This window comes from Anolis carolinensis, chromosome 3 (genome assembly GCF_035594765.1).
Source record: "Anolis carolinensis isolate JA03-04 chromosome 3, rAnoCar3.1.pri, whole genome shotgun sequence".
NCBI classification, from domain to species: domain Eukaryota; kingdom Metazoa; phylum Chordata; class Lepidosauria; order Squamata; family Dactyloidae; genus Anolis; species Anolis carolinensis.
The window spans coordinates 110,899,102-110,922,179 of NC_085843.1; the positions used below are offsets into that span (position 1 = coordinate 110,899,102).

At 38.7% G+C, this 23,078-nt stretch overlaps 1 protein-coding gene across 6 annotated transcripts in view; it reads right to left on the reverse strand.

Annotated features, from left to right (window-relative positions):
- Positions 1-23,078, reverse strand: part of gabrg3 (gamma-aminobutyric acid type A receptor subunit gamma3) — a 506,296-nt gene that overhangs the window by 475,560 nt on the left and 7,658 nt on the right. For 4 of the 6 annotated variants that reach the window (XM_062975361.1, XM_062975360.1, XM_062975359.1 and 1 more), the window contains exon 2: positions 5,767-5,915. In XM_062975361.1, the coding sequence (XP_062831431.1) occupies positions 5,767-5,857 (91 nt within the window). In that variant the 5' untranslated portion in view covers positions 5,858-5,915. Of the gene's footprint in view, positions 1-5,766; positions 5,916-23,078 lie in introns of those variants that run through there. The other 2 variants (XM_062975358.1, XM_062975357.1) reach the window with 2 other exon arrangements.

Consider the following 23,078-nt stretch of genomic DNA (forward strand, 5'->3'; position numbering starts at 1 on the left):
TACTGCCCTATCTCCCCAAGAGGATTCAGGGCAGTCTCCAACATAAGCAAAACATTCAATTGCCAATAGAAGACCATACAACAAGATAGTATGCTCTCTATTTCATTGATAAAGATGCTGAATAACACTGAGTCCAGGACAGGAGAGAACCCTGTGGCATCCATCCTATTAATCTCTTCTCACCAGAATGAAAAGGAGTCTAGATATATATGTTCGATGGGTGGGGGGTTGTTTGTTTTGTTTGGCATCTCATACATTCCAAATAATCTGAACCTTTGGTCTAAGATGAAATCTATGAATGCGTAGGAGAGATAATGGGGATTATTTTCCATAAAGATGATCTTCCAATGTTGGAGATACTAATGTGGTCACAGCTAGTCGTATGAACTCATTTTATGATTAGGTAGTTCCCTTCAGGTTCATAACATAATTTCATCTTTTCAGTCAGAGTCTGTGTGGGAGAAATTATTTATTTCCAAATCTGGTGACCTGTGGAGAGCTTCAACGGGATAAAATGAAATACCGGTCCTGCAATTTTATTGCAGGTGTTGTTACTTGCTCTGAACCATGTTATTGTTACAACTTAAAGAGGTTTTCTCTATCAGATATGAAAGAGCATCCGTGTATAAGCCGCCATGTTGTAAGCCGCTCTGAGTCCCCTCCGGGGTGAGAAGGGTGTGGTAAAAGTATAGTAAATAAAAAAATAAATGACTTCGCTTATTAATAAATGAAAACATTTATTCTTACATTTTGAAAAACATAATGTTGACTATATTGATGGGGCGGGGGGGGGGGGAGGTGGTTGCTTTTTCAAAGAAGCAGTAATAGCTTCTTAATTCAACAAGGTCCCAACCACACACATCCATACACTATTACTCCAGTGGAAAATTAAAACACTGACCTATATGTATCCAGACACATAAGGGATCTCTTGTACCTTATCTGAATATATTCATGCATGCTTAATCAAGGCAACTTAATCGTATCAACAAAGCAAACAACATGTTTTTCTAAAAGTGAAAAAGTAAACACATAAAAAGTAAAAAAGATATCAGTTTTCCCCACCTCACTTTCATTTGCCTAGTGAACCATCAGCGTGTCCCTTTTTGGAAAAAAAGAGATCTGTTGCAAATGAACAGTAAATTTTCTGCCTTCCACCTGTTTTGCGGCTCACAGAGACATACTAGAGATTAGGATCATCAGTTGCTACTAAACAGATGGATGTGTCTCACTTTAAGTATTTCAGATAATACGCCTCTTGTGTATCTATCACTGGGGAATATGAAATAGAATATATGTGACATCTGCACCAGGCTCTGCTTGGTAGATCTAAGTGCTTTACGAAGTATAATCCACAGGCTTGGTGTCTATCCAATGATTCACATAATGGGATTGGTTATATTATGGTATTAAAACAATAAAACGAAGAACAGTAAAGTAAAATAAAGTAAAATATGTCAGCGGTTAGACCAAGTAAGGAGCTCCAAGCAATGTTATGCCTTCTGATGCCATCTTCCTTCAAAACCTAAGGGATATATTGATTGTGTAGAGACATGGATAAATTGCAGCATAAGAGAAAACCAAAGAGGACCATTGCTTGTCCCTCAGTATCAGCCAACAGTGGCTCTTTAAGTGTCCTTGGAAAGATCACTAACAACAATAATTTGGGACTAAACCAAGCATTAATTGAAACTACAGTATCCATTGAATTGCTTTCTGAATGGTAGGTCTATGTCTACGTAAATCCCATTAATTCAGTGGCTCTACACTAGTTTAGACTTGCAATTGGATTTAGCCCTTTGTTATCACAAATTACTGCTGTTCATAAATTTCATACATGTGTCACACAGACTGTACTTTGGCATCTTGTTGTCCCTGCATTTTTAACATTTGCGTCCTCATTTGTGTGTGTGCACCTGTCGACATAATAAACATCTGAAAAGATGGACTCTGGTAATACATGAAATCTTATGCCATAATAAATCTGCTATTTGTTAAGATGCCGCATGCCTCATTCCCATTTTTGCTGCAAGCCTAAGTTATTTTTCCTGAAGGAAGACGTAATGAATATAATAAGCTACACCCTGTTGTTCAGTTCCTCAGTATCATGCAGGAACAGATATACTGTCTCTGAAAATGCAAATGCCATTCTTAACTATCCTATGTAATTAATACATATCATTATTACATATCATCTAATAATTTGATCTATTTAAAAATGATCTGAATTGATAACAATTATTGTATCTTTGCTGACTTTTCTAAGATAATTATATATTATGTCTTGGTTCTGATCTTTGTTATATTGCATACTTTCAACACACCTCTGACTTCTGGCAATCCTATGATAAGGTTTCCTTGTAAGACTTATTCAGAGGCAAGTTTGCCACACTTCCCTTTTAGGCTGAGAGTATGTGACTAGCTCAAAGTAATGCAGGGGTTTTGTGGCAAAGAAAGGATTTGAATCCTGGCCTCGCAGAGTTTAGCCTAGTTCTCAAATTCAGTATTCCCTGACCTATTACCAAATAATTTCATGAAACTATATTAGCATTTTGCTAAAATAATTCTTAAAAATATTGAAATTAGTTATCTTCTCACTGTCCATAATTTTATAAATCTACAGCACAGTTTAGCTATGTGTGGCCAAGAACTAAATCCAGTTGGGTGTTTGGTCAATCAGTACTTACAGAGTCCACTAATCAATCAGACTACATTCCACATTGACTCAATGGGGAATAACCACTACATTACACATATATATCCCATCAACTTGGTGTGTCTACTAGAGGTTTGCTTTTTTTTTGTCTCGTAATTCAGATCAAAAGGCCCTGCCCTAAACTACATTTCCCAGAAAGCATCAGCATCAGAAAGCAACAATCAGGGTAGTGGAGAGATTTGTCCCTCCATAACAACAGCCAGTGAGAGTTCCAAGGAATGGTTGAATCTGCAAAGAGGTGGACTGACTGATACTTCTAGTAAGTAAATCTCTGTGCTGGACTGGGAAGAAATCCCAGTATGGATGACTCCCATACTATAGGGGAAGCATATTAATTAGTTTAGAGGCTGGATGGCCATCTGTCAGTAGAGTTTTGATGGTGCCCTTCTGCCTGGAAGAAGGGTGTTGTGCTAGATGGCTCTTGGGGATCTTTTCCAACTCCAGGATTCTATGAAAATGTAGAATGTTTAATATTGGTTCTACTGGTTAATATGAGAGACATTCAATAAGATAACTATTGTGGATTAAAAAAAAAGTTTTGTCAAAACTTTTTTTAAAATCCCGAAAATCAGTAGATGAACGAATATTTCCAAAAGTTGGGGTGAATTATCCCCTGTTATCTCCTGTCATTGTATAGAAAATTCAAGGAGACAGCTCTTGTAGTTTTTAAAAATGTTGTTTATAAAAACTTTGAAAATCCTCAAAAATCAATGGAGAAGTGAAACAATCTGAAATTTGGTAGGCTAACAGTGGTAAATGTATGGCAAGTTCTATCAGTGTGGCAAGTTTCACCTCAATAGCTTTAAAAATGATGAAGAAAGGAGTCCCTGAAGTTTCCGCAATTATAGTAATTGATGCACAATTACTGTAACAAAATAGTAACAAAATTCCGTTACTCTCATTGTAATAACGAATTTTTCATTAACTATACTTGAGAAACACTTTAGAAATAAAATGCCAGCACCCCCAGTTTTGTAATGACTTTTGAACCATTTTTAAATGGATCACACATTCCTAGTTTCTACAATTGGATTTAGCCCACTATGTGGAAAATGCCCTAAGGAAGAACTGGAAACAGGCATCTCACTATAGGGCTGCAATGCAACCTGTATAATGAATATGGTGAAATTTCAAATCAAATAACTATATGTTCTCACTGGACTTTTTTCTTTGAACTATGAACACATGATTGTGTAGATGTTTTTGGACACCAACACCCACTAGTTTTAGTCAGTGCAGTCAAAGGTTGGGAGAGATGGAAACTGTAGTCCAGCAATATTCAGAGGGCCATAAGCTCCCAATCCAGGACAGTCATCGAATTCACATAGTTCCCCCACAATCAGTTTACTTCTTTTTTTATATCTTGTTCAGCTTTTTGAAGACAGTGAGACAATGAAACTTTAAAACAGAAGTTACCTTTCTGCTGTCGTTTGCTGTCAAACCAATTCCAACTAATGGCAAGCCTATGGAGGAGGGACATCCAAGATCATAGATCTTGCAAACTCTGGGAATTGACCTCCCTGGTTTAATCAGTCCAACTACGTATACAGTAGAGCAGGGGTCCTCAAACATTTTAAGTGGAGGTCTGATTCATGGTCCCTTCAGATTGTTGAGGGGCCGAATTATCATTTGAAAAAAAAAAAGCCCGAACAAATTCCTATGCTCACTGCACATGTCTTATTTGTAGTGCAAACCCCCCTCCCCCCACAACAATCATTTATTTATATATTTATTTGCTACATTTATACCCCACCCTCTCTCACCCCGAAGGGGACTCAGAGCGGCTTACAAGTTGCATGTACATACAATATATTATATTGTTAGCATAGCACAATATTAGCATTATATATTACTATATTGTACTATACCATTATACCGTAATATTATTAGTAATATTACATTTAATATATAATATATAATTAATATTATTATATTATACAATATTATTATATTGTATTATTATTATTATTAGCCGCCCTGAGTCCCCTATTGGGTGAGAAGGGCAGGGTAGAAATACTGTAATAAATAAATAAATAAATATTATATTGTATTACATTATAATATTTATTATCAATATTATATGTATACACAATATATTATATTATTACCATATCATTCATTTACAATATTTCATTTACAATATTGGTAAATGAAAAAACAATACAATATTTTAAAATAAAAATAATTTTAACCAACATACTGTAAACTTATCAGGATTTCAGTGGGAAGTGTGGGCCTGCTTCTGGCCAATGAGATAATAAAGTAGGATTGTTGTTGTTGTGCCTTCAAGTCATTTCAGACTTTGGGCGAGCCTAAGTCTAAAACTGAGGGTGGGGGCCAGGTAAATGGCCTTGGAGGGCCACATCCGGCCCCCGGGCCTTAGTTTGGGGACCCCTGCAGTAGAGTCTCGCTTATCCAACATAAACAGGTTGTCAGAACGTTGAATAAGTGAAAATGTTGGATAATAAGGATTAAGGAAAAGCCTATTAAACGTCAAATTTTGTTATGATTTTACAAATTAAGCACCAAAACATCATGTTTCACAACAAACTGACAGAAAAAGCAGTTCAATACATGGTAAGATTATGTAGTAATTACTGTATTTACTAATTTAGCACCAAAATATCGCAATGTATTGAAAACATTGACTACAAAAACATTTGCCTACTAAAAGGCAGACTGCATTGGATATTACAGAATGTTGGATAAGCAAAGGTTGGCTAAGCGAGACTCTACTGTACTACAATCTCTCCCTTTTCCTACTGAATTCCTCTTTACCAAACATTATCATCTACAAATGATCTCCGTGTAGTCATTCAGTAAATTTATTTACTTTTATCATTATGCTTTCTGGTCTGTTGTTTGTATTCTCTATTGTCTGGCATATATAGTACAGATTACAGTAAACCTGAACATAAACACAGCATTAGGTATTGCTCTTGACGGTTCACATTGGTCACTAAAGAGCAAATATGAGCATAATTATCTGCAATAAATAATACAGACATTCATCACCTCCACTGCAGAAAATTGTAGAAAAAAGCACTCACTTCCAATGTCTGGCCGCAGCTTTTTATCATATTCTCTTAGCAACTTGTTTAGCAACAGTGTCACATCGGTGTCGTGTGTTTTTGGAGACATTACCCATTTTTGATTTGTCGTAAAATCCTCAAAGTCATCGTCTTCGACCTTCCTTGAGCTGCAGTTTAAAAATAAACAAAGAAGATAATATTAATGCTCAAATTTACAATAATACTCCATATAAATTATGCACATCTTTCATTAACCCATAATCAGTGAAGCATCTGAACTATTTCTTGTCGTGTGTGTGTGTGTGTGTGTGTGTGTGTATGTGTCTATATACGTTCCTCCTTTCACAGATGAAAGTCTAACTAGGGCACTCTAATGTAAAATAATTGCACAGTCTCACATTATTATTTCATACCAGATCATGAATTGGGGATAAATAAATGCAATTTTTCTTCTTTATCTATGCAATGCCTAACTTTGTTCTTGTTTTTTAAAATGTAATTAATTTTAAAATGCATAATAGCAGCACAAAAGGAAGGTTCTGAGTAGCATACTATAATACTCTAATATAAAAAATCAAAAATCAAAAATACAATAAAAATGCAACAGTCTTAATAGTAAATCTCTTTAAAAGTTGACCAAATATCTAACATGTCCATTGGTAGATTTTGCCTTTATTTCAAATGTTGCATTTTAGATCTTCTATCCATTGATTCATGGATAAGGTTATTGTCCCTAACATGCAGTAGCAGCCCATGACAAAACAACACTATGCAGCACACCAAATATGACTTTTTTTGGCACATGCCAGTCCATCTTTGCCCAGTGAAAACATTCAACATTCAAACATTCTAGTGTTTTCTGAACCTTATGCACCACTTAAGGAGTTTTAACAGGTTGGCATTCTAACACACATAGAGAACAAAGAAAGAACAACTTCTACTCTTCTTCAAAGGAAATGGAGCATGGCCTTTGGTCAGAAACTTTTGCCCTAGGCATAAATTAACTCCATTAACCCCAAGTTTTAACACATTTGTGAAATAATGTTCTCCATCCTGAAATTACCTGAAACTGTCACCAAATTTCTCCATTAAGATGGGAAACCATTCCAAACCAGGTTGGATGGACTTAGGGACTGGTAAGTGAACTAACAAGAATCCTTCTGTTAAGAAACCTCTTTACATGAAGTTATTATGCAAGTCTGGTTTGTGGAAACAACCTCCCTCTCAGCAGCCCCAACACAAAAGAGTTTTTGGCTTTTCAGTGTGGCTTACAAGGGTGTAGGTAAGATTAAAGTTTAGTAAACTTTCCTCCCTGAAATTTTCTAAAATAAACTTTGTAAGGTCCATGCCCATAAGGGATTGCTCTACTTCCACAAATATATCAACCTCAGAAATCAAACAAGAGAGCAGGACTGCATTACTATGTGCATGTAAGAAATACTGAGCACTGGGAAATATAATTCTGTATAAAATATTTGACCGTACATGGATTCACAGATTGGCTCAGTTTTTATAAAATTGAATTGGTCACCAAAGACATCATTATCCAGCATACAGCATATTCGTCTTACATTGGGGGTTACTTTTACTGAAGTGATTCCCAGTGATGACTAAGAATTTAATTTCATTTGTTTTTATGAGAACTTTCTAAAAAGCAATGTATAAACACAAAAAATCAAGATGTTACCTTTTTGTAGTTGAATGTGGAAAGAGGCAAAACAGATAGATTTACCCAACAAGCTAGGGGCCAGGCTTAGTACAGCGAGCTAAACTGCTAGCTGAAGAAAATCCTGCTGATCAAAAGGTCAGCAGTTCGAGCCCACTTCGGGGTGAGCACCCCCCCCCATCAGCCCCAGCTCCCTGCTCACTTAGCAGATCGAATGCAGAAATATGAGTAGATAAATAGGTACCACTTTTAGCGAGGAGGTAATAAAAGGAGCCCTTAAGGATATCGATCGAGAGGATGTCTAAGGATGACAAAGTTTCTCGGCATGGAAGATGGAGCAGCAGCACCCCAGCCCACCCCACCCCCCATGGCCAGAGTCAAGCACAGCCTCCAAGATGCCAGAAATTGAAAAGATGGGAAATGCCTTTACGTCTGTTTGTGTATTGTCTGTCCTTGTTAATTGTATGACAGCATTGAATGCTTGTCGTATGTGTGCTCTGTAATCTGCCCTGAGTCCCCTCAGGGAGATAGAGCAGAATATAAATTAAGTATATTATTATTATTATTACTACTACTACTACTACTACTACTACTATTACTTAGAATGTTGCGTTTCTGAAATTGAATTATGGTTGTCTTTCTTTTTTTCTCTAACACCCCCTACATTTTAACAATTAAATATCAGACGCAAGCTATCTGGTCTTGTCTGTTATGGGAACGACTTTGCATATTGAATTTAGTTGGTCCAGATGGCAAAGAATTAATTCACTTTGCTTCAAAGCTTGGAAATGTTCTCTTTTTTTGGACTACATTTCCCATAGTCCTATGGCTGCAGATTCAAAGTAGTTGTAATCTTAAAAAGCACCATTTCCCAGTGTTTTTTAAAAGTACAACTTTCAGAAATTGAACAATTGTTTTTCCATAGGATAGCTGAAAATTTTTCTTTTAAAAAGGTCAATATGTTGTAGGAAGTTAAATTGACAGATTCATTCGTCCCGTGTTTCATTTATTCATTTATTCATGCTTCTAAATGGCTTGGTTCCTATACAGTCTACTTCAACACATAGAGCAGGACAAGTCAAAATGCAATGATAGAACAGACAGTAGGCTCTTGATATTGTGGAAGGAAGAGAGTGTTTTACAACTGTGGGCTATACTGAATACTATGGTGAATGTGTAGCGTTAAACCGTGTTTCAGAATTTCAAAATCAAGAAAAATTGATTGATCATGGTGTGGTTGTGTGTGTGTTTACTAGGACTACTACCACATGGAAAAGCTTGTCCTTCCCTTTCCCAACCGCAGTCAAAATGAGGCACCAATCCTCAAATATGGATATTAGGTTTCCTTAAAATATGTTCCCATTGACACCAAATGAGATTTCCCCTCTAAGCCTCTTAGCTTTCCAGCAGGGTTTTCTGTTCCACTTGCATCTAGCAGGAGAATGAACAGACCTCGGTCTTTATGTGCATAGCTCTGAACAGTGGCCTCATGCCTGTCATCATGACCATCATCACCACCAGAGGCGGTCCAACCATAAGGCGAAATAGGCATTTGCCTGTGGCGCCATCGTCCCGGGGGCACCATCGTCCTGGGAGGAGGGCACCACTCTCCACCTCCTTCTCTTTCGGGCCTTCCAGCGGCCGCGCTGGGCCTTCCGGCCAGCGCAGACCCACCTTCGCACCACGCAAGCCCACCTTTGGGGCCTTCAGAGATTGTGAGGTCTGTAGGAACTTGGAAGCTAGGTATGTGGGGTTTATATATCTGTAGAAGGTCCAGGGTGGGAGAAAGAACTTTTCTTTGAAGCAGGTGTGAATGTTGTAATTAATCACCTTGATTAGCATTTAATGGCCCTGTGGCTTCAAGGCCTGGCTTCTTCTTGCCTGGGAGAATCTTTTTTTGGGAGGAGTTAGCTGTCCCTGATTGTTTACTGTCTGGATTTCTTCTGTTTTCAGAGTGTTGTTCTTTATTTATTGTCCTGATTTTAGAGGTTTTTTTTAATACTGAGGGCTATTTGGGTTATCTAAGTCCACACTGCCCTATATCCCTGTTCAATGTTTAGTGCTAAATTTGCAAATATAGTAATTCCTACATAACATTACCATGTATTGAACTGCTTTTTCTATTGATTTGTTGTAAAACATGATGTTTTGGTGCTTAATTTTTAAAATCATAATGTAATTTGATGTTTTATAGGCTTTTCCTTTATACTTCCTTATTATCCAACATTTTCGCTTATCCAACGCTTTTATTTTTCAGTGATTGGTTTGGGGGGGCGCCAAAATTCTGTTCGCCTACACTTGAAAAATACCTAGAGCCGGCTCTGATCACCACGAAACTCATCACCATCATCCCTCTCAGCATACTGCATGGGTTGGTTTTTGTGTCTGTATTGCAAATAAAAATGTTTCCATGTCATTTCTACAGGAAACAAAAATAAAGGGTCCCTTCAGAAAAAGCAAATATGGCCAGAAGTTCCTGAAGGTTACTGTATTAATGTTGAAGTTCTTTTTCCAAAATGATCCAATTTCTGTTGTCCTGAACTACAGTACTTTCTGACAGTTTCTGGTGCCAGTTGCAACATTTTATTCTCACTATTAAATGGGAATAAATGTCAGTGGAAAACATATTCTTTCTCCACACACACTCCTCAGTCTCTACATTGTTTGCATTTCAGTGCATCAGTGAAATGTCACATTTGCACTATAGTCCAATGTTAACTATTTTTCAAAAATAGGGGAAGAAACTGCACCCTTCAAACCACAACATCACCTCAACAAACCACACCCCATTTAAAAAAACATCTAAATGATCAGATCCAGGAAATTACCAAAAATAGTCCTCCAAACAATTGGAACTAGAGGATGCAGAGGCGACAACAATGGGCAAAACCTACTCAGACACAACAAGCTACATTGCAAGATCTTCTGTTAATTCAGATCAATCTAGAAGAGTGCAAGGATGCACAGTAAATATAACTGAAATGCGTTAGGAATATTAGGCCCAACTCTACCACTAGGCAGTGTGGGATGACTGCTTCAGGCAGGAGTAGATTCCTAGTGGTCCAAAATGCTGGCAAGGTATTAGTTATTTGATATCTATTGGTGGCCTTGATGCCAAAATAACTGGGCTAGCCTGGATATTATGCTCCTTGATTAGGAAAGGGGAAATCATGTGCTGTTCTAGGTAACGCTTTCACATTTACAACCTCTGCATGGTGAGATCGTAACTCACCCTCCATCCTGCTTTACAACCTTCATCAGCTGTGTGGTGTGAGGGAATCAGAGCAAGGCTGATGGATGTTTTCGTCACATTTTGGGGAGTCAGGCCAGGTGCAGGGGAAGTTACTTCATTAACTAATTGCATAGCTATGTATAAGCAGAGACAGGATTCCGGCTTCTATTTTTAAATGTTCCTCTAATTTTAAGAAATTAGTGAACAAGGTTAGTGAACAAGGGCCACAGGGAATGAGCTGTATTAAATCCTGTGCTCATTTTCTACTTGTAGGACAGTTCACTGAAAAAAGTGTGCCATCAGTTATTTTCTCACAGTGTTCTCATTATGCAAAGAGAATAAGACATAGAGAACTGTCAAAGAGGGATGCAAATATTTTTTTTAAAAAAATAAAGTAGCTTTACTCTCCCCTCCCAGTCTCCTTGTCATAGCAGGCTCTTGGTGCAACATGAGCCCTGTGGATCATTTATTGCCTGGAGCAATGTTGTCCAGGGTGTCAGAGCAATCACCCCCCTCCTCTTCCCTCCTTCCCTGGTTCCACAGTCACCTCAGTTGATGTCACACCTGGAGACTGCCACAACACAGAAAATGGAAGGGAATGGTAAGTGCCATCCTGTGTTCCCAAGGCCACGCAAGCCCAATGAACACAGGATGTCCATGTACACAGTTATGGCTGGTTCAATCTCAGAACCAGGCCAACTGTTTACAAGGGCTCAAAGTTGTGAGTGGCTCTGAATTCCACGTTAACATGGTCTGGTCTGAAATTACCTCAGATCAGCTCCATGCATAGTTTGGCCACCTCAGTGCTAATCCAGGAGCCCTTCTCATTAAATGCAGATGCACCCTTTGATTCACTCAAGGTTACCCAATGGGTTTTCATGAACCAAGCCAGGATTTGAACTCTAGTTTCCAAAATCCTAATCCAACACTCAACCATTACACCATGTTGATTCTCAGTAGTAGGCTAGACCAGAGATGGGGAATGTGAGTTTGAATTAAATATTAAAGGTAGATGTGTTGACTATGCAACAAATACAGTGAAACATCAAAAGTTTTAATTATGTTTTTGTGCTTTCTAGTTAGCCTAATAAATGTGCCACTGTTTTTTGGATTTTGAGCTACAACTCTTAGGTTTCCTGCTGGATTCTTTTCGAAACTGAAGTTTCAGGATAACTTCTGAACTTAATGGACAAATATTTTTACTTCTGTCAAGACCAATGAAGAAAGCACAGTTAATCTGATCTCTGTTGAAGGTACATAAAATGTTGTTTTTAATAGAAAGACATTTTCAGATGGGTTTAAAGTAGTGGTAAACTTATTGGATTATAAGCCCCATCAGATCTATTCACTGAAGTCATTTGTTAGGGAGACTGGAAATAACTATCCAATGAAATCTGGAAAATTGGTTTTTTTCCCCTTCTCTGACATGAAGGATGGATAAGGTGTGGGTTTAGAAATTAAAACCCTGTTTGCATTTAAATTATTTCATTAGTGCCTTCAAAGAAGGCTTGAAGTAAAAAATGGCCACTACTGAGATAATACCCCTAAATTCTGAACTTGTTTTTCCCCCTCTTCCCCTTTCTATTTGGTCCATCTATGAGCATTCCTTCAGATTTTTGTATTTGTTAATGTGTTTGGAAGCACTATGCGCTTGCTGCAAAATTGTTTTATTTATATATTGTACCAGCCAGCAACTGGACGTGAGAGCTGCCTAAGTTAAATTACAGTTTAGTACATCTGGGATATTTGAGCTCTCTTATTTTTTAAACAAAAAGATGTAGAAAGAAGCTGTGTTTTGTTGCTTGTGGCTCGTACTCGTTCATTTGTTAAACTAGTAATTTTTTTTCCCTTCAAATGCTGACACCCATGATTTATCAGGATACATTAACTGAATTATTAGCTTTTTGAGATGAGTTATGAAAGAGTTCTGGATAAATATAGTCTTCCTTCAACTGTTTTCTGTCTCTACTCTAAAGGTTTACATGTAAAGCAATCCCTGGGTAAAATATATAGGGCTCTGGAATCCATGTATATTTTCAATGGTGGCAGCAAGGCAGGACTTTAGGGCAAAAATTGAGACCAAACAGGGTGACAATCCACCTCCACACACATGAAGACTACTTTTTGAACAAGGTAGATGCTAAAGTCCTCCTTTTCATGCCCAGTGTCTAGAAGAACTTAAGTCCACCACTCAGGTTCATCCCCATCATGTAGCAAAGTGAGGTGGCTGCCTCAAGCAATGCATTTTGGTGTGCCATAAGAGAAGAACAAATGGAAGGGTTTAATCCATTGTTCATTGTTATTATATTGCCCACAAAGCTATGTTGGCGCTTGTTGCACCTGGTGGCTTTGGGTACTGTATGCCTTACTTAGGAGATAAGGAGGGATCTACTTGCTGCTCTGCCTCAGGATGTGGTACTGCAACTTCTCATCTGACAGATTTCACTGCAGGATTTATAGGCAAGCCACAAACACAGTTGGTTTCACAGTGTTATAATTTGCAAGATAAAGGTGGCAAATCTTCAGACTGTCAGATGTTGAGGAACTACTGCACTCATCCCACCTTAACATCTGTGATTTTTTCATGCCACACTGTTATAGCACTATGTTTCCACCTTAACTTATATGGTTGCTTCCTATAGAATCCTGCTGTTTATAGTTTGTAGTTTGGTGAGCTAATACAACTCTCTGGTGGAGAATATCCCTAGAGAGCAAACTCTATATCCATGGGATGGAGCCATGGCAGTTAGAGCAGAATCATAGTTATATAATTGCAATTGAGTTTAACAGGAAGCAATCATAAAGGTAACGGCTGCCAAATAATGCTTTGCCTCAGTCTTTTCACAAAAGGAAAGCCATCCTCAACCTCATGGAATGGATGAAGGATTAGAAGAAATCCAAACCCAAATAGGGAAACAAGTTGTCCAGGAATACCTGGATAAACAAATTCAAGTCTCCAGGGCTGGATCAACTACATCCAAGAGTATTGAAGGAACTAGCAGAAGTCATTTCAGAACCACTGGCAATTATCTTAGAGGGACCTTGGAGAATGGGACAAGTCCCAGCAGACTGGAGGAGGGCAAATGTGGTCCCTAACTTGAAGAAGAGAAAAAAGGACGACCCAAACAATTACCATCTGGTCAGCCTCACGTCGATACCGGGCAAGATTCTGGAAAAGATTGTTAAGGAAGTGGTCAGCAAACACTTAGAAAGGAATGCAGTCAATAGTCAATATTGACTAGTCAATAGGAATAGTCAATATGGATTTATCAAAAACATGTCATGCCAGACTCTCTTTTTTTGACAGAGTTACAAACTGGATAGATGCAAGGAATGCCATGGATGTAGCGTATCTGAATTTTAGTAAGGCCTTTGACAAGGTCGCCCATGATATTCTGACAAACAAAATAGACAAATGTGGACTAGGCAAAACTATGGTTAGGTGGATTTGTAATTGGCTAAGTGAATGAACCCAAAGGGTGCTCACCAATGCTTCCACTTCATCTTGGAAAGAAGTCACAAGTGGAGTGCCACAGGGTTCCATCCTGGACCCGGTTCTGTTCAACATCTTTATTAATGACTTAGATGACGGGTTAGAAGGCATGATCATCAAGTTTGCAGACGACACCAAATGGGGAGGGATAACCAATACTCCAGAAGACAGGAGCAGAATTCAAAACGATCTTAACAGATTGGAGAGATGGGTCAAAACCAACAAAATTTAGTTCAACAGGGACAAATGCAAGATACTCCACTTAGGTAAGAAAAATGAAATGCAAAGATACAGAATGGGGGGTGCCTGGCTTGACAGAAGTACGTGTGAAAAAGATCTTGGAGTCCTTGTGGACAAGTTAAACATGAGCCAACCATGTCATGAGGCAGCTAAAAAAGACAATGGGATTTTGGCCTGCATAAATAGGGGTATAGCGTCTAGATCCAGGGAAGTCGTGCTCCCCTCTATTCTGCCTTGATCAGACTATATCTGGAATACTGTGTCCGTTTCTGGGCACAGCAATTGAAAGGAGATGTTGACAAGCTGGAAGGTGTCCAGGCAAGGGTCTGAAGAACAAGCTCAATGAGGAGTGTCTTAAAGAGCTGGGAATGTTTAGCCTGCAGAAGAGAAGGCTGAGAGGAGACATGATGAGGGCCATGGAGGAATATGTGAGACGAAGTCATAGGGAGGAGGGAGCAAGCTTGTTTTCTGCTGCCCTGGAGACTAGGACGAGGAACAATGGCTTCAAACTACATGAAAGGAGATTCCATCTGAACATTAGGAAGAACTTCTTCACTGTGAGAGCTGTTCAGCAATGGAATTCTCTGCCTTGGACTGTGGTGGAGGCTCCTTCTTTGGAGGCTTTTAAACAGAGGCTGAGCGGCCATCTATCGAGGGTGCTTTGAATGCAGTTTTCCTGCTTCTTGGCAGGCGATTGGACTGGATGGTCCACAAGGTGTTTTCCAACTCTAGGATTCTATAAGTATTAATGCAGTTTGACACCACTTTCATTTCCATGCTTAAATGCTGTGGAACCCTGAAAGTTGTAGTTTTGTGAGACACCAGCACTCTTTGACAAAGAAGACTGCAACTCCCAGAATTCCATAACATTGAATCATGGAATTAAAGTGGTGTCAATTTCATTAATTTTACAGTGTAGATGAATCTTCTCTCTCTCTTAAATACAGTAGAATCTCACTTATCCAACCTTCACTTATCCAACATTCTGTATTATCCAACGCAGTCTGCCTCCCACCCAGATCCCCAGCTATTTCTCTAGGCAGCAATGTGCAGTGGGCCAACATGCTCAACAACAACGCAAGTGCAGCCACGCTACCAAACAAGTGGCAGACTTGTTTTAAAACATGATGTTTTGGTGCCTAATTTGTAAAATCATAACATAATTTGATGTTTAATAGGCTTTTCCTTAATCCCTTCTTATTATCCAACATTTTCACTTATCCAACGTTCTGCCGGCCCATTTATGTTGGATAAGCGAGACTCTACTGTACCCACTTGGATGCATGATAAATATTTCAACTATTAGTTATTTTCAGTTTACATTTTGTTGGGAGACAAGAAAATGGGTTGACTTTAGATGTACCCCAATATTACTGATATTAAAAGGGAAGGAACTGACTTAAGGTTTCTTGATATTTCTTTCTGTTTGGGGCTTGTCTGTTTTTGTAAGAAGGAGAAGCTTCATATTGTACTGATGTTATTTCTACAGAACACTGAACAGCTTAAAGATGGTATTGCTGGATTTCAGCTCCCATTATCCTTAATCATTGACTATGCTGACTGAAACTGGTTAAAAGAAGTGCTTAACAATACTTGAATGATCACTATTTTTCTATCCATAACTGATTCAGAAACCAATTTTGAACCACCACCACCCCAAGGTGGTACTCAGCTCTAAAGTTTGTGTAGAGTTATTTTACTTTTCAAAAATGGGTGTAAGCCAAGAATTCCTTGTATTTTGTTTTTGATCTGTTTGTTTGTTTGTTTGTACCTTTAATGAGAAAGTCATTCTTTTGATGAAGAGGCATTCTACATCTGGAGGCTTCTAAGAGTATTATTCTTTTTGTTTTGACAAAAAATGAACATGGATGTTAGAAGACAGCACAAAAACAACCTCTAGTTTGAAGATATTTGAAGAAAAAGTAAAATGGGTATCTGATTTCAAATTATGAAATATATATAAAACAAAATATACTGTGTATCTATACTGAGAGGAAAGGTTGTCCTCGTTGGGACATATTCACAAATTGTTTCTTTTAGGTTCTTTCAGTGTTTCATCTGCTCTATGTCTTTATCCACATTGTTGACTTCTGGCATGATTGAGCCATCCCTGATCCACCTCTTGCATCTCTTCACCACAGGATAGCTTTGAGAACGTGTTGGGGTTTTTAAGTATGCAACACAGCTATGTCTAAAATATGTTGTAATCTGAAGATACCAATCTCAGGTGCAAAGGGAATTCAATATTAGAGTAGGTGGACTCCATGACATCATACACAGAAAGCTGTTTCGCTGTAGATGGTGTCATGGTTTCAGCATTGAACTATGACTCTAGAGACCAAGGTACAATCTTCTGCTCAATTGTGGAAACCCATTGGGTTACTTGGGTGAGTCACAGACTCTCAACCTCAGAAAACCCTATTATAGGTTCATGCTAAAGTCGCCATAACTTGGGAATGATCTGAAGGCACAAAACAACAGCAATGGCTCCTCCAGATAATGCAATCTGTTTGATCTCAAATTGATAGATATCACTTTCCCGATAATCTAATATTAACTTCATAAATGAGAACATAAAGATTTTCCCAATGTATTAAATGCATTCTTTCACCATTGGGCCTTCATCCTGGATAAATTCAAATATAGTTCTCAGTGGAGATGTAAATTCAGGTGGAGAACCCCAACTCTGTTTCATTGCCTTTGTTCCCACACATTTTATAGCTCACTTCTCTCATACATACACACACACTGTAATGACTACAATACATTCCCTTATTTTCTCCTATATGTTATTTAACATCTTTGCCTAATGAACAAGCCCATAAAGTTTCAAGAGGTATTGTCACAAAATGGAGTTTAGATTTTGGGATGGGGGGTTAATGACTAAACAACTACCACTGAAATACTAGGTCATATTTGTAGGACTGAACCAAACTGATGAGAGTTGGGATGCTGAACATGCTCTTTATGCCCAAAAATTATGAACAAAATGACCCACAAGAGGCTTCCAAGAAATAATGGAGATGGGAAATAGGATGTCTTTTGGATTAGATAACAATGAAAACAAACCAAGATACAAATGGACAGGTTTGACTGTAAAGAGAAGTTAGAAGCTGAGTCCCCCCAAATATCTACATTTATACTAAGGATGAGAATAGTGGTGAGTTTCAGTTTGTAGAATATATACACTTTTAAATGGAAAAGAAATCTCAAGATCTTTTCATCTTGAATATGGGGAAAATGTAAATTTTGAGAAAACCTCCATAATAAAATTGAAATTAAATTTTCCCCATTTGCATTGGCCAAATTCTGTAAGAGGGTTGTTATTCCTGCCTGTTATGTACTATTTGCTTTCCTATATTTCTAAATAAAATAAGTTTGTTGTCTAAATTGAAAATCTTCTCAGAATAAAAGGTAACCCTGATTTAGCCTAAAATATGATGGAATACAATAGGGGTTAAAAGCTAGACTTTTAAGAGTTAACTATCTAATGAATAAATAGGTGGCTAAATCTGTCAATTTTGCTTCTCTCACATCCAGATTGTATAATCCTTAAATTCTTTCCATCCCAAACGTGAAGAAATGTGCAAATTTGGGGAAATCCTTATCATCCTCCCTAATTGGAAGTGGAGTGGGCGGAAATCAGTACTATGTGATTTATTCATGAATGACTTGGAATCAGAAATGGACAGTGAGATAGCAATGTTTTAAGGTCATCTCAGGTTTTTCCAGAGCATAAAATCTAAGCTGTCTGTTAAGAACCCTTCACTTTTTGGAAAAGCTGCTCCTGACTAGGTGAATGGGCATCCAAATGGAAAATTATATTCACTGCTATGCCCAGTAGATGTAGTAGATTTTGTTATGAACACTCAGCTACAGAAGCACACTGTTGAAATTTGAAAGAGATACAACAAAACCAGAGACTGCTCTTGGTGCTTTGAAGGAGAGTTCAATGAAATTCAGTGTGTGAGGGTGTGTTTAAAGAACAGTTTTTAAAAGGAAGTGCCAAATGACATTTTACACACAAACAAGAAGAGAGTTACAAAATAAAATGACCAATATCATACTGCCTTTAAATCAATTCATGTTTGGAATAATGTGAGCAGCTCTAGGTTCTCCCTTTCAAAATTGATATCGCAGATTTGGAAAAAAATTCAGAAAAAAAGCAGGTGAACAGATCAAGGGGTGGAAAGTATTTTTTCCTATCAAGAAAGGCAAAGATGTTAGTATTAGTATTTTACATAGCACCATCAAATGTAAATTATATAGGATGTTGAGTTTAGAGAAATGAGGAAGCATTTGATCTGTTTGATTAAGTTTTTCCACATTATATCTGGTTATATCATTCTATCTGTTTTAAAAGTAAGATTGTAATGAGATTTAATTGTTTTATTCAGTATTGGTTTCATCTTGATTTTGTATGTTTTTAATTATGAACTCTAATTACAGTATACCTCCCCTTATAAATATGGCATAATAAAATGGCACCCTCATAAAAATGGCAAAAAGATTGTTTTTAATATATACAATTGTAAGGTTAGATCTGTGATTGCAGAAATCATGGATGCAAAGGGATGGGTTTTTTTTTATTATTGTATTCCATCTTTTGCAAGCTGCCTTGAGCTCTAGTCTGAGAGAGAAAAGGGGATATAAATAAAGTAATGGATGATTGGATGGATGGATGGATGGATGGATGGATGGATGTAAGAAGTGAACACAAGAAATACCCTTGCGAAAAGGCATCAGTGTAGGGGACCTGTATCCTTTTCTTATAGTGTGAGTGCTCCAAGTTCCACAATAAAAAAGATTGGAAGGACAGGCAAGGTACTTCTTCATACAATGCACATTTTATTTATGGTATTCACTATCTGTACTACAAACTTTGGCAATGATCTGATTTGGCTTTGATGTTAGACGAATTTTTGAGGACAGTTCCAACAAGATCTTTCCACTATATTGAACTTCCATGTTCAAAGACACTTAAGCTTTCAATTTCAGGTAGTGGTGACATGGGGAAACATTGTTGTCTTTGCATAAGGATGCGGGATACAGGATTTTGAGTTTTGCAAACCTTAAAAAGCCAGACAGAAATGTCAGCTTGGTGGAGATAGAAAGGAAGAATCCAGTTCTCGCTCACAGGTTCTCACCTTGCTTATTCCATACTAAATTTTGTTCCCTAACATTGAAGAAGAACTTCAAAACCCTGTTTAAATTAAAGACCGACAAGGGAGGGAATCATGTGATGAGAATAAGAGCGAGAGAGTGGCAATGATCAAGTCTTTCCAATATAGCTGCATATCTGGTTATATCCTTCTGTCTGCATTCATTCGGGGATCTGGCAACTAGTCACCTAGCCAAATTTTAAGCCATTATTGATCCTTGGATCACATAATCTCAGTCACATTGACTTCTCCAATCTGCTAACCTTCAGATGTTTTGCACTTCATCTCCCAGAATCCCTCACCATTAATTATCTTCACTGAGGGTGACTGGAGCTATGGTCCAAAATTGCTGGAACTGGGTTCTAAGTTGAAGAAGTGTAACCTAGCTAAATTACTGTGAGTCAAATCACACATAATTGTAACACTTCTATCCCTCAAGTAGGGATCACAGATATTTGTGCAAGTGCATTGTGCATTCCTACAGTATCTGACAGACAGATACATGTAAACAGCTCAGTAATGTTTCTTTTTGGTGGCTTGTTAAAGATGTGAATGACCAGAATGAAATATATGTGCAGTTGTGCACCCTCTCCTATACATGGCATTGAGAAGATAGGATGGGTGCAGCTTTGCATGGACTCTTTGCCAATGAGTGTGTTTTTCATGCTCTTGAATGTGGACCCTTATGAAACGCAGCCATCCCTGCTCATGTGAATAATGAATGCTCACAACATGCCCTCTCCTGTACTTGAGATCATATGAAGACACTTCAACTCTAGTACCCATGGACATCTCTAATTTGCTTAATCCCTGGTTGGTTTTAAAGCCATCCAACTGAATCACTATTTAAATATCTGCTTATCTATACTGGGAATAATTCAAATGAGAAATGAGTATACCATATTCTTTGTTACTTAGAAAACAGACTACCAAGGAGCACCGGGTCCTGTTGGCTATGTTTGGAGAAAAGCCATGGCAAAGCTCTGCTACATAATTCCTACAGAGGATTGGGTTTCCCTTGGAATTCCTTGGAATGGACTTGAAAACACCTAACAATAATAACAACAAAAGGTTGGGTTGCTGTGGGTTTTCCAAGCTGTATGGCCATGTTCCAGAAACATTCTCTCCTGACACTTTGCCCACAAATATGGCAGGCATCCTCAGAAGTTATAAGGCTTGTTGGAAACTAAGCAAGTGATGTTTATATATCTGTGGAATGTCCAGGGTGGGAGAAATAACTCTTGTCTGTTGAAGGTAAGTGTGCATGTTGTAATTAATCACCTTGATTAGCATTGAAAAGCCATGCAGCTTCAAAGCCTGGCTGTTTCCTGCCTGGGGAAATCCGTTGTTGGGAGGTGTTAGCTGGCACTGATTGTTTCATGTCTGGAATTCCACTGTTTTCAGAGTGTTGTTATTTATTTACTGTCCTCATGTTGGAGAATTTTTACTACTACTCTAACAACCACCATGCCAGACTACACAGAGAAGCCAATGAAATCCACAAGCATGTGGACAATTTCAACAGAAAGGGGGAAACCATGAAAATGAACAAAATCTGGCTACCACTATTTTTAAAAAAATCTAAAATCAGGCCAGTAAATTGAAAAACAACACACTGAAAACAGGGGAATTCCAGACATGAAACAATCAGGCCCAGCTAACACCTTCCAACAAAGGATTCCCCAGGCAGGAATCAACCAAGCTTTGAAGCTGCAAGACTTTTTGATGCTAATCAAGATTATTAATTACAACATTCATACCTACCTCCAACAGACAAGCGTTCTTTCTCCCAACCTGGACCATCCACAGATATATAAACCTCACTTGCTTAGTTTCCAACAAAGCTCACAACTGCTGAGGATGCCTGCCATAGATGTGGGTGAAACATCATGAGAAAATGCTTCTAGAACATGGCCATACAGTCTGGAATACTCACAGCAACCCAGTGATTCCAGCCATGAGTCTTCAACAACGCAAAAATGCAATCTTTCTGAAGGAGCTATAGGTAGGGGATAAGCAGCTGGTGCCCCCCTCTAAACGCAGTGGTGAATCTATTCTGGGTGAATCTTTCCCTGAATTTCAAGGGAGCTATCCAAGGTGCTGAACCGTAGCTTTAGAAGACTTCAGCACTCTGGATAGCTTCTAGGCGCCCTCGCTCACCAAGAGAGATGTCAACAGCAGTGCTTCGTGCTAAAGTTACAGAGAAAGAGAGACAGAACCAGCGCCATGCCTCCCTTCCTTAGGCGAAGCTACCGCTAGGTTTTCTTGGCAAGATTCCTTCAGAAGGGGGTTACCATTGCCTTCCTCATGTGGTGCAGTTGCAAAGCCCTTCACCTTAATCCGATTGCCCTATTGTCTACTGCTGGCCCCTGGGCAGCTCTACAACAGAAGACAAGAAGTCGAGAAGGGGACCCAAGGCGCAGGAATTACAAACAAAACATTATTATACGGAGTTAAGGCATTATTGATATGGTAAATACGGGATAGGATGATCAAAGGAAATGATCAGGGCGGTTTATCTGCTACAAGTTGTCCAGACAATTCTTTGATCTGTCCAAAGCGAGCAGCCTGGCAAGGCATCTCTCCTAAATCGGAGACTCACATACTCTCTGAATCCAGCTCATTGCCTCGAAAAGGTCTCCCCGCGTCGGGCAAATCGGTGCTGCAGTTTGAGGCTCTATGGCTTCTTTTACCGATTTCCCTTCCTCTTCGGAGTCGCCGATTTTCAGTCCCAACCGACAGATCAGCGCCCCCCCCCCGCCCCCACTTCTGTTAACATCCTTTCTCCCCTGAAACTTGGTGACTCCCAAAGGCGTTTTCGGGAGCGGGGATGTCTAACTTTAAAGGAGACCCGATGGGCAAGCCTTGCCTTGTATCGCCTGAAAAGCAAGGAGGGCTCGCTTGGGTTCCTGTGAGTTTTCCGGCCAAGTTCTCCTGACGTTTCGACCAGATCTATGACAAGCATTCTCAGAGGTTGTGAGGTCTATTGGAAACTAGGCAAGCGGGGTTTATACATCTGTGGAAGGTCCAGAGTGGGAGAAAGAACTCTTTATCTGTTGAAGGCAAGTGTCAATGTTGCAATTATTCACCTTGATTAACATTGAAAAGCCTTGCAGCTTCAAGGCCTGGCTGCTTCCTGCCTGAGGAACCCTTTATTGGACGTGTTAGCTGGCCCTGATTGTTTGTTTTTAATACAGGGATCCAGATTTTGTTCATTTGCCTGGTTTCCTCCTTTCTGTTGAAATTGTTCACATGCTTGTGGATTTCGTTGGCTTCTCTGTGTAGTCTGACATAGTGGTTGTTAGAGTGGTATTAAAAATTCTAAAATCAGGACAGTAAATAAAGAGCAATACTCTGAAAACAGGAATTCCAGACATGAAAATATCAAGGCCACCTAACACCTACCAACAAAGGATTCCCCCAGGCAGGAAGCACCCAGGCCTTAAAGCTTTTCAATGCTAATCAAGGTAATAATTTGCTACATTCAGACTTGCCTCAAACAGACAAGAGTTCTTTCTCCCACTCTGGACCTTCCAC